The sequence below is a fragment of the Oncorhynchus mykiss genome, chromosome 5, assembly GCF_013265735.2.
Source record: "Oncorhynchus mykiss isolate Arlee chromosome 5, USDA_OmykA_1.1, whole genome shotgun sequence".
Lineage (NCBI taxonomy): Eukaryota > Metazoa > Chordata > Actinopteri > Salmoniformes > Salmonidae > Oncorhynchus > Oncorhynchus mykiss.
The window spans coordinates 10,951,844-10,963,828 of record NC_048569.1 but is presented as its reverse complement, the minus strand read 5'-3'; the positions used below and the strand labels follow the sequence as shown (position 1 = coordinate 10,963,828).

The 11,985-nt window shown below is 41.5% G+C and overlaps 1 protein-coding gene across 1 annotated transcript; it reads right to left on the bottom strand.

Moving 5' to 3' along the window:
- Window positions 1-106: 106 nt before the first annotated feature.
- On the bottom strand, window positions 107-10,813 carry ppp2cb (protein phosphatase 2, catalytic subunit, beta isozyme). Its single transcript, XM_021601659.2, has 7 exons — window positions 10,366-10,813; window positions 7,490-7,699; window positions 6,535-6,708; window positions 4,436-4,525; window positions 3,652-3,813; window positions 768-886; window positions 107-485 (listed from the first exon to the last, which is right to left on the bottom strand). Exons 1-7 carry the CDS (start codon window positions 10,465-10,467, stop codon window positions 413-415), a joined length of 930 nt encoding a protein of 309 aa, XP_021457334.1. The 5' UTR covers window positions 10,468-10,813; the 3' UTR covers window positions 107-412.
- Window positions 10,814-11,985: the final 1,172 nt, after the last annotated feature.

Sequence of the window (11,985 nt, the reverse complement as noted above, 5' to 3'; positions counted from 1 at the left end):
AAGAGGCATCTCCCTCAATTTTAAGCATCCATTCCCAAATAGTGTGGTGAAGGCTAGGGATGTAAGTGTGCATTTGTATAAAATATTGTAAATAATTCACATGCCCGGCATTGCCAACAGAAATTGTATATTTGTCCAGTGATAGGAAGAGTTGTCACATTTGTTTGCGTAATGTACAGTCCAAGGAAGAAAAACAAAGGAACATTACGATCAATAGTATAGAGCAGGCAATTGCACTAAAGGCTAAAACAGGACACTGTGTTGCAGTACTGAGACACAGGGCAATGTGTATTATTGTAATGTGTACTAAATGCTTATATGGCACATTTTGGTCCATGTTAGTGCTTTAATGTTGGTAACAGGTCATATGCACACAGGTTTTGGGAGGGTTTGTCGTTTGCTGTAGAGGAGTTTATAAGAAGTAGTCAGGGGTACGGCGGGTGACGTGGGGCTCTCCGCGTCGAGGTGCAGGGTCGAACTGAAGGCTGGAGGTGGACAGGAAATACAACATTAGGATGACTCCAATTGGGACCATTTACAGAACTGTCATTTTTAGACTAAAAACCTCATGTGGTCAATGGAAACTATAACTCAATTTATGCCAATTGTGAAGATCTGTTTTTGGTGCTGAATATAGAAGTTCCAATTAGGGACAATGAGTGTTACTTTGAAGAACTGAAAAAGCACATGCAGCTACTGCATTCTATTTCTTCTCAGTAAGACTCAAAGTTAAAACATCTACTCCAGAACCTCAAAATGTCACTTACAAAGAGTATTTAAGAGTATCGTCCAGTTCCATGATGGCAGCTTGGTTGCCACAGCGATAGCAGTAGTTTGGCGCACTGAAGATGGTGACAACGTTTCGGTCATGACACCAGTTGTAGCCCTGGAAAATGGCAACCCGTACATTAGTACATTAACCATTTAGTTGAAATGATCAATTTAAAAGTAAACAACCTCAAGTCACTTATTCTAAATCGTTAGACAAAACTCTTATAAAAAGTTAAATTCAGACAGTTAAAGGTTAATTTCCAACTCTATATTCTTATGCAGAGTGACTGAGCCAAATTGCCTACATAGTCCAAGAACATTTTACTAGTGCACTTTATGGGGAAGAGGGCGTCATTTTGTCTCGAAGCACTGCCCCCCCCCCCCCCCCCCAACATTTTTTTTTTCTTACACTACCAAATCTCTATTTTTGATGTTAATGGAATGTTATAGAAGGGTTCAGGCACCTAGTTTGTGAATTCACTTTTGTGAATAGTGTAGGTCAGTTTGGAAGCTCTCAGTATAGTGATGCAGCTCTTTAAATATTTTACAGGAAATTGTCATTCTGAACTTGCCGCAACGTTATATTCCATTTTGTTGCGACTCGAGCGATAGCTATCCGTCCATTCTATAGGTAATTGCCCAAATAAAGGAAACACTTGAGTAAATGAGGGATAAGTATATAGAAAACAGGATGCTTCCACACAGGAAGTTCTAGACATTTGTAGAATCCATGCCACGGCGCTGGTGGTTCGTGGTGGCCCAACGCCCCATTAGGACGTTGCCAGTTACCTGTAGCAGCTGGCTACATGGAGAATGGAACAGCTGGATAGGGGAAACGGCTTAGGTCGCACAAAAGGGAATACAGGGTTGGGCTAAAGTTAAGAATGACAATTTCATGTGTACAACGTCCCCTTCATCACTATACTGAGAGCTTTGCCGTTTCTAAAAGGACATATTTAGGTGTTTTTGGCACCTTTGTTCATGTTTTTTCAGGGCCCCCATACTACAACACAAGGATGAGGAATTGATTTGCTGTTTGGGGTAAGTTTAATTTAAAAAAATAAGTAATCACAAAAATGTGCCTGAACCCTTTTATAACATGCAATTCACATCAAAAATAGAGGTTTGGTTATCAAAAAAGAACTTATTTTAAGCTGGAAGTGGGTAAAACTATAAATATAAAACACTGTACACAAGGATCTTGAATTATTGATTCCGTTTCAACTCTAGCACAGCAGCTTCCAGCTGAATCATCTACAGAAACATGGAGACTACCTCAGCTCTATCCTAACAGACCTTTAAAAACATGGAGACTACCTCAGCTCTATCCTAACAGACCTTTAAAAACATGGAGACTACCTCAGCTCTATCCTAACAGACCTTTAAAAACATGGAGACTACCTCAGCTCTATCCTAACAGACCTTTAAAAACATGGAGACTACCTCAGCTCTATCCTAACAGACCTTTAAAAACATGGAGACTACCTCAGCTCTATCCTAACAGACCTTTAAAAACGGAGACTACCTCAGCTCTATCCTAACAGACCTTTAAAAACATGGACTACCTCAGCTCTATCCTAACAGACCTTTAAAAACATGGACTACCTCAGCTCTATCCTAACAGACCTTTAAAAACATGGACTACCTCAGCTCTATCCTAACAGACCTTTAAAAACATGGACTACCTCAGCTCTATCCTAACAGACCTTTAAAAACATGGACTACCTCAGCTCTATCCTAACAGACCTTTAAAAACATGGACTACCTCAGCTCTATCCTAACAGACCTTTAAAAACATGGACTACCTCAGCTCTATCCTAACAGACCTTTAAAAACATGGACTACCTCAGCTCTATCCTAACAGACCTTTAAAAACATGGACTACCTCAGCTCTATCCTAACAGACCTTTAAAAACATGGACTACCTCAGCTCTATCCTAACAGACCTTTAAAAACATGGACTACCTCAGCTCTATCCTAACAGACCTTTAAAAACATGGACTACCTCAGCTCTATCCTAACAGACCTTTAAAAACATGGACTACCTCAGCTCTATCCTAACAGACCTTTAAAAACATGGACTACCTCAGCTCTATCCTAACAGACCTTTAAAAACATGGACTACCTCAGCTCTATCCTAACAGACCTTTAAAAACATGGAGACTACCTCAGCTCTATCCTAACAGACCTTTAAAAACATGGAGACTACCTCAGCTCTATCCTAACAGACCTTTAAAAACATGGAGACTACCTCAGCTCTATCATAACAGACCTTTAAAAACATGGAGACTACCTCAGCTCTATCCTAACAGACCTTTAAAAACATGGAGACTACCTCAGCTCTATCCTAACAGACCTTTAAAAACATGGAGACTACCTCAGCTCTATCCTAACAGACCTTTAAAAACATGGAGACTACCTCAGCTCTATCCTAACAGACCTTTAAAAACATGGAGACTACCTCAGCTCTATCCTAACAGACCTTTAAAAACATGGAGACTACCTCAGCTCTATCCTAACAGACCTTTAAAAACATGGAGACTACCTCAGCTCTATCCTAACAGACCTTTAAAAACATGGAGACTACCTCAGCTCTATCCTAACAGACCTTTAGGTTCCATGAACAAAATGGAAGTACGGCAACATTTTAAATATTCAGAAATTGGCCTTTTCCATGGTAGAATTGAAATTCTATGCTCCCCACCAAAAATATACTATAACTTTATTTTCCATTTACATGAAAGTCCATTAATTCATGTAAATATCTAACAGGTAAAGCATGTTACTACCAGAATCACTGTAGTTGTGCCACATGCTTTAATTCTAACTACACCAACCAAGTATATAAACACACTTAGCCTAAACTAAAAGTGTGGTTACCTCCATGACAAGTTGGTGGGCACGGGACACAAGGGTAAGACCGTTGGCATGATTGAAGGTTTCCGAGATGTCCTGCCCAAAGGTGTAGCCGGCACCCCGGGGGGAGATGCCCCAGCCCCCACGGTCATCTGGGTCTGACCACAGCAGGTCACACATGGGCCCCTGAAACAAACACATAATTAACAAAAGCAGCCGACAATGACACATGGGAATTATGACCTCGTTCCTGAAACACACATTAACAAAAGCAGCCCTCAATGACACAAAGGGATTATGACCTCATGTAGCATGGCTTGAACACCCGAGAGCCTAATACATGATGTAATTCTATGGGCAGTAGGATTGCAAAGGAGGGGAATATTCATCATAAGACCACAGCCCTCAATGACAATGACGCATTGGAAAAGGTGACAACCTGAATAGCCTACCTCTTGAGGAGAGACCAGGGCTATGTTCATTAGGGCCCACCGTAGCAAAACAGATGAGAAAACGAAAAGCATTTCTAAATTGGACAAGTCCAGTTACATCTTCCCCGTTTTACTCAGTTTGGTGCCTACTGAACATGACCCGGCTTGGCTCAACACAACCTCATGACCCAGGGCTTGGCTCTGGGTCAACACAACCTCATGACAACACAACCCAGGGCTTAGCACTACACTGGCAGGTAAACACAAACTCATGACAATACCACTACCTCATACCATCCGATAGCTAGTATCCAGCCCCTACTGTATGTGTCGTTGACAGGGCTGACTACTAACGTCCTCTGGCAGGCAGCACTGACCTCGTGTGGAACCTCCTGCAGGCGATCCAGGGCCCGGATGTGATCCAGTGTGTCTATGGAGGGGGAGAGGCCACCGTGCAGACAGAAGATCTGAGGCAGAGGAGGAAACAAGAGTATAGATGTTGATTTACCCTTGTGACAAGTTGCTCCGGATAAGAGTTTGCTAAATTACTAAAATGTTAATGTAGCCTGAATATAAATGACAAGAGTTACAAATACACATTTGGAACACACAGATTGAAGGTTGTGAATAAGTTCAAAAGGAAGCCTAGCTACCGAATTACACTACCGTTCAAAAGTTGAGTCACTTACAAATGTCTATGTTTTTGAAAGAAAAACATTTTCTCTATTAACATATCAAATTGATCAGAAACAGTGTAGACGTGTAAATTACTATTGTAGCTGGAAACGGCTTCTTTAATGGAATATCTACATAGGCTTAGGGCTGGGCGGTATACCGTATTTTATGATATACCAGTATTGCTGCAGGGCCCAGTTTAGGTTTTTACCTTCTATACCAGTATTTGAATATTTGGTTTGTTAAATGTGATAAGCCATGTGTAATGTCACTTTCCACACAGACCTAGCCACGCACCCTGCCATTCGAGGAGAGCATTTGATGTTCCTCAACCACGAGACACTTGCGTTCAGTCTGCATGGTCAATGCAGCACATGCAACAATGTTGATGACAACAATGTTGATGACAACAATGCTGATTTCACTTTGCTTCTTAATATAAATCCACAAGCGGTCTATAATTACACCATTAGTTTGTGTTTCTTACATCAGCAAACAGCTAGTTTGTCTTTTCTTAGCAAGTTGCTTTAAAAATCAGCTGCGATGCTCATTGTTAGCCGCTAATGCTAATAGCTAGCAAGCTAATAAATGTACTGATAATACCAGTGATGGTGTAGACTTAAATCAGCATGTTGTTTGTGCACCAGTATCTTCTAAATCAAAGAGGAATATGCAAAGCAAGAATATTTTAGCTGCATGAAGTAGCCAAGAGAAAACATGCAATGTAGCCAAATCTTATAGGGTCCCCTAGGAAACACTTAACACTTCAGTTCCTACCCTGTCACAATAACTCCACCTTGACATTTTAATTAATTGTCTTCTCAAAACACTGTATTCAAAGTTTCCACTATAAATTCTAACTATAGAATTAGAATAGTCATTCCATTTCCATGATTCCAACAGTTTCGCTCTAATTCGCAAGTCAAATCGCAATTGCAACATTTAGTTAAAAATAAGTCCTAGATTATTTGCCCATATTGTGGAGCCCTACGTGGCAGTGTGGAAATTCTCTCTACTGAGCAGTGGTGTAAAGTGCTTAAGTAGCACTTGAAAGTATTCTTACTTAAGTCGTTGTCTTTTGGTTGGCAGAGTTGCAAAGAAAAAGCCACATCTCAGACTGGCCAATAAAAATAAAAGATTAAGATGGGGGGGGGGGGGGGGGGGGGGAACACACAAAAAAAAATCTGCCGTTTCCAGCTACAATAGTCATTTACAATATTAACAGTCTACACTATTTCTGATCAATTTGATGTTATTTTAAATGGACAAAAAAAAAAAAAAAAAAGTGCTTTTCTTTTAAAAATCAAGGACATTTCTAAGTGAGCCCAAACTTTTGAACTGTAGTGTAATTCGGTAGCTAGGCTTCCTTTGAACTTATTCACAACCTTCAATCTGTGTCCCCCAAATGTCAGAGGCTTGGTCAAAAGTAGTTCACGTTAAGGGAATAGAGTGCACCCCATTACATAAAGTAAGGCCACGTCATGCACTTTAAATATTTTTTTATTATTACTTTTCTTTACATTTTACCCCGTTTTCTCCCCAATTTCATGGTATCCAATTGTTTAGTAGCTACTATCTTGTCTCATCGCTACAACTCCCGTACGGGCTCGGGAGAGACGAAGGTTGAAAGTCATGCGTCCTCCGATACACAACCCAACCAAGCCGCACTGCTTCTTATCACAGCGCCATCCAACCCGGAAGCCAGCCGCACCAATGTGTCGGAGGGTGCACCTGGCAACCTTGGTTAGCACGCACTGCGCCTGGCCCGCCACGTCATGCACTTTTAAAGCACTTGTGTTACCTGTTCGTCGACCAGGGCCGTCAGGGGAAGATAATCGAACAGGTCTGTGAAGTATTTCCACACGTTGGCGTTGCCGTACTTCCTCAAGCATTCGTCGTAGAAGCCGTACACCTGTGTGATCTGTCTGCTCTCGTGGTTCCCTCGCAGTATCGTGATGCGTTTTGGGTAACGGACCTGGGGAGCGAGACAGTCGTAATTGAGTTTGGCTCCAAAAGCGCCAGGCCTAAATAACTTGATGAAAAAATGCCCGAGTTCCTTTGTAAAGTACATGACAGCGGCACAGTGCCACCATTTGAAAACTAAACTGCATTGTATTAACGTCATTTAAAAATCATGCATTTTACCCCACACTTGACTAAGTGATCCTGTTATAGCCTATAATTTATAAATAAGTTATTCCAATATGTCCCACAGAGACCTCGAAAGTCACAGCAGACGATGAGCTCAATGAATCCAATTCGACCCACTATGTTAACAGCCATGAGGGGAGTGACACATTGGTTATGACTGTAAACTGTCCCACTTCTAGCTTGTAAGCATTACCAGCTGAGCCCTGGAATACCTTGAGTCTACAAAAAAATAAAAACACTTCGGCAACCTACTTCAGTTTGCATATTATCTTCGGCTTGCATACATTGACTCCTGAATACCACCAGCTCCCACACACTTCAAGAGCTAGCCTACATCCTCAGAGGTAGTAAAACTTGATTGGTCCTTGACTTTCTTCAGGACACAGCTGAGAGTTCAAAGTATATTGAGCATACGAGAATGACATGTCCCTGGTTAAGAAAAACTGGTGCGGGGCAAAAATATATACTGAAGGTAAAATATACTGTAGATGTATTTATCTGGGTCCCATCTCTTTTTCAGTCATTTATTATGGCAAGGCAAACCTTATACCAGCAACTGAAATACTGTGGTTTCTGCCCACTCATCAAGTTCAGAATTCACTTGCCTTAAGTGCGACCAGCAGTGAGACTGTTTCCACCGAGTAGTAGCCTCTGTCTACATAATCCCCCATGAACAGGTAGTTGGTGTCGGGTGACTTGCCCCCGATTCTGAATAGCTCCATGAGGTCGTGGAACTGGCCATGAACATCTCCGCACACCGTGACGGGACAGCGCACCTCCTGCACATTGGACTCCTTGGTAAGGATCTCTTTAGCCTGGAGAGGGGAACAAAACAAGTGCATTACAAAAAACATCAGTGACTGGTGTATCCACATTTACACTGTATACAGATTTTTCTATTGTGTTATTGACTGTACGTTTGTTTATCCCATGTGTAACTGTCATTTTTGTCGCACTGCTTTGCTTTGTCTTGGCCAGGTCGCAGTTGTAAATGAGAACTTGTTCTCAACTGGCCTGGTTAAATAAAGGTTAAATAAAAATGTTAACAATTATTCATGAGGGTGAGTGAAAGACAAGTATTGTATGTGTTCTTTAAATAATGTACGATACATCAAAACACTAGATAGGAAAGCTGCCTCATTTCTTTAACTTCAAGGGTGTCGTAGCTTCCCCTGCCCAAATTTGCTGTGAAAGCCACCCCATTGTCACCATGGAAACAATACGAGTGTGTCTCCATGGAGACTTCTCTGCAGCCCTATCCCTCTTCTCTGCAGCACTATCCCTCTTTAATATGAAGATGACAATGTAAAATCATCAGCAAAACTTTCCCTCTGGCTAAAGAAAACATCCACATGCAATTGTGTCATAACATCATCTCAACAAGAATATGAATGATCAATGAAAATGGCCTGGGTAGGTGGTGCATTAAATTAAGCTTGTTGCACATACTGTATTTCAACTATACAATGCAAAGTATGGATCGTCAAGCACGGAAATTATTTTACAGTCTGCAATTCACATTTGTTTGGTGCAAAGGGTTCTCCAACGAAACAGTGAGATGTTTGTTGCATTTGAAAATCCGCCAGACTCATGTTCTGCACTGTGTGAGGAAAAATATAATTGTTGCGATTGTGATCTCAAATGGTTCCATCCTAAATGGAATCTTCTATTTCCCCAGGGCCTGCATATCTAGCAACATCAACGACATCATGTGGGGATAGTCAGATTGCAAGCCAGTTCGATAAGGGATGGGAAACAAAAACATCTGAACTCGTGAGGGGCCACAGTTGGGGGTCTACATATCCACCTGCAATTCTACACATTTTTTTCCATAGGGTGGTATCCGAGTGAGACTGACTTACGAAATCATGTTGGTAATTTGACCATGACCACTAAAATGTTGATAGCTGGCCGCTAGACTAATTTACCAAACTAAAAAATGTTAGCTGGCATGAGCTAATTGAGTGACTGGCATAATACAAAAATCTGCACTAACTTGCAACCATAAGTGCGGGGAGGATCATTGAGCCAAGGGCCTTCATCCCGGAGTTAAATAGTTGAAGCATTTGGGTTCGGTTAGCTACTCGGTGGTCGCCTTAACTTAACTACTATACTATGGCTAAAGTTTGTAGCTAACGTACTGTTTTTAGTCCTAACTTAAGTACAAGGCAGTAATATTTGCTTCAATTAGAACGAATTAAATAGCTATGCATTTCCAGACACTATTTGCAGAAAATGTTTTAGCTAACCAACTAACTAGTTAGCAGTAACGTCAATAAGCGGAGTTACACACTGGTTAGCTAACGTTAATGGTGGCGCGTTAGCTAACGTTAATGGTGGCACGTTAGCTAACGTTAATGGTGGCACGTTAGCTAACGTTAATGGTGGCACGTTAGCTAACGTTAATGGTGGCACGTTAGCTAACGTTAATGGTGGCACGTTAGCTAACGTTAATGGTGGCACGTTAGCTAACGTTAATGGTGGCACGTTAGCTAACGTTAATGGTGGCGCGTTAGCTAACGTTAATGGTGGCGCGTTAGCTAACGTTAATGGTGGCGCGTTAGCTAACGTTAATGGTGGCGCGTTAGCTAACGTTAATGGTGGCGCGTTAGCTAACGTTAATGGTGGCACGTTAGCTAACGTTAATGGTGGCACGTTAGCTAACGTTAATGGTGGCACGTTAGCTATCGTTAATGGTGGCACGTTAGCTATCGTTAATGGTGGCACGTTAGCTAACGTTAATGGTGGCACGTTAGCTAACGTTAATGGTGGCACGTTAGCTAACGTTAATGGTGGCACGTTAGCTATCGTTAATGGTGGCACGTTAGCTATCGTTAATGGTGGCACGTTAGCTATCGTTAATGGTGGCACGTTAGCTAACGTTAATGGTGGCACGTTAGCTATCGTTAATGGTGGCACGTTAGCTATCGTTAATGGTGGCACGTAGCTAACATTACCACTAACGCGCTGCTAGTTAGCTAGCTACGTTAGCATGTGACAACGGGCAACATTATTGGCAACAATAACTAGTTAACGTTACAAGTTTTCTATAACATAGGCAAATAAATTATAAACCTAGATAGTTGAAGTCAACAGTAACGTTTAGTTAACAGGTTAACTACTTATGTTGTGTAAGTCGTTAAAGTTAGTAACGTTAGTCAGCCATCCAAATAACGTTAGCTTTTTTATGATACCAGTTGTTAGGTAACTTATATATATAAATAAGTTACCTAAGTCACATTAGCGATTAACGAGATGTGGAAATGGATTTAAAGACTTCGGATCAAAGTGTATTTGCCTAGTTAGTTACTAAATAATCCCCACGGAATGTAGAGGAAACATTGATTAGTCGTCGACGCTAACTTGCTGGCTAGATTTCAGCGGCCTTCACGTAAACATGTTACCGGTGAGAAGTTAACTAAAAGTAACTTAGAGAGAACATCGCTAGCTGACATGTCTTCAGTCGGGTGTTCGTTCTTACCTTTTCGCATAGCGTTCGCACTTGATTCTCCGACAATTGCTTGCATTCATTCAGTTGCTCGACCCACTGATCCAATTCCTTTGTAAATACTTTATCGTCCATTTTGAAAACGGTTTAGATAGCTAAAAACAAAAAAACAGGTTATGGTGAAGTAATGAAACAACCGTTATTTCGCTCAAATTCGACGCAACTCAAGACGACAGACGGGTTTGTAGGACGCTGCGCAGCACTCTTAACGTTACCTATATAACTATAATCAACGAGCCAATCTGTGATTATTATGGGTACCGTCAATAAAACGCCAATGTTTCCGTTATTTTTATGGCGTATAAACCATATGGTGCGGCAGGGACGGCACTGCGAGCGGTGTCTTTCGGTCGCTAGTTCCCTGTCGCCCCCGACCTTCCAAAGGAAACTCGCTGTGTAATGGCCGCTCGGATCAACGTCATCACATTGGTATTTCTAGAAAAATGGGAGGCGGTTAAAGCGTGTGCGCCGCCTTGAGGACAAGAGGATTCGCCAGACAGATACCGCCAAAAATACTGTAATAGGAAGAATATAATATGAGAAACAGAAAATAGAAGAGAGATGCATGATATGGAGTATGGAGAATATATTAAGCTTGTACCGTTGAGCGTTGGGCCAGTAATTGTAAAGTCTCTGGTTCAACTCCCGGAGCTGACAAGGTCCATTGTTGTCTCAGGGGAGTTGGGATATGCAAAAACACATTCCCATTACACACAACAGGACAAATACAAGCACCCACCAAATTCTTATTACCAGGGTTAAAACCTGTCCTGGGCCAAGTGGTTCTTTTGCGTGGCAGAAGAGTGCATTAGCCAAGCAGAAGTCTATATCCAATGGCTCAGGGAGCCACCGCATTAATGCAACTTTTCAGGTCTTAGGCAAGGTTATTACACAAGCGTGGTTACCCAACCTCCGTTACACTTCGCCCCCTTTGACCTTCTTGCAGAGATCCAGGTCAAGGCACCGATGTGACTCAACATTTGGCGCTGTCAATGGTGCAGGTAAAGTAGTTAGCAGAGCTAGATGTGGGCTGTATTTGGTTCTACATTTTTTAACCAGTGTTTCATAAAGTCCCATCTGTCAACCACACAGGAATAGTTTTTTCTTTTTGGGATGCTGCTGGTTCCGTCAGTTTTCACACCTCTGTAAGGCAAGAGAGAGACCATTAGATTAAAAAAACATTTAGTTCAGAATGATACATGCACATTACCAGGCAAGTCCTTTTTTTCTATATTTACAACTTCGGTCAGCTACGCTGGCCTATGGAGTCCCTTGGGAAACAACTACCGAACCTTCCAATGATAGGATTTAAAAAATAAATGATCTGGGCTCCCGAAAGGACTGATCTCTATAATATATTCTGAGTTAGCCATTATTTAAAAAGTATGGTCCACAGAACTATTGAATCTGAGCAACCCTTTAACTGGAACAGAATATGATGGGGACTGAGGGAGGGAATGGGTTGTGGTTATCTTTGTATGGATTTCTTTAATTGTTTTTGTAACCCCCCCTCTGAAAAAAATGACAAAATAGAAAGTTGGTTAAAACAATTACTAATTCGTTCAGATTACAGATAATTGCACCTTTCAAATG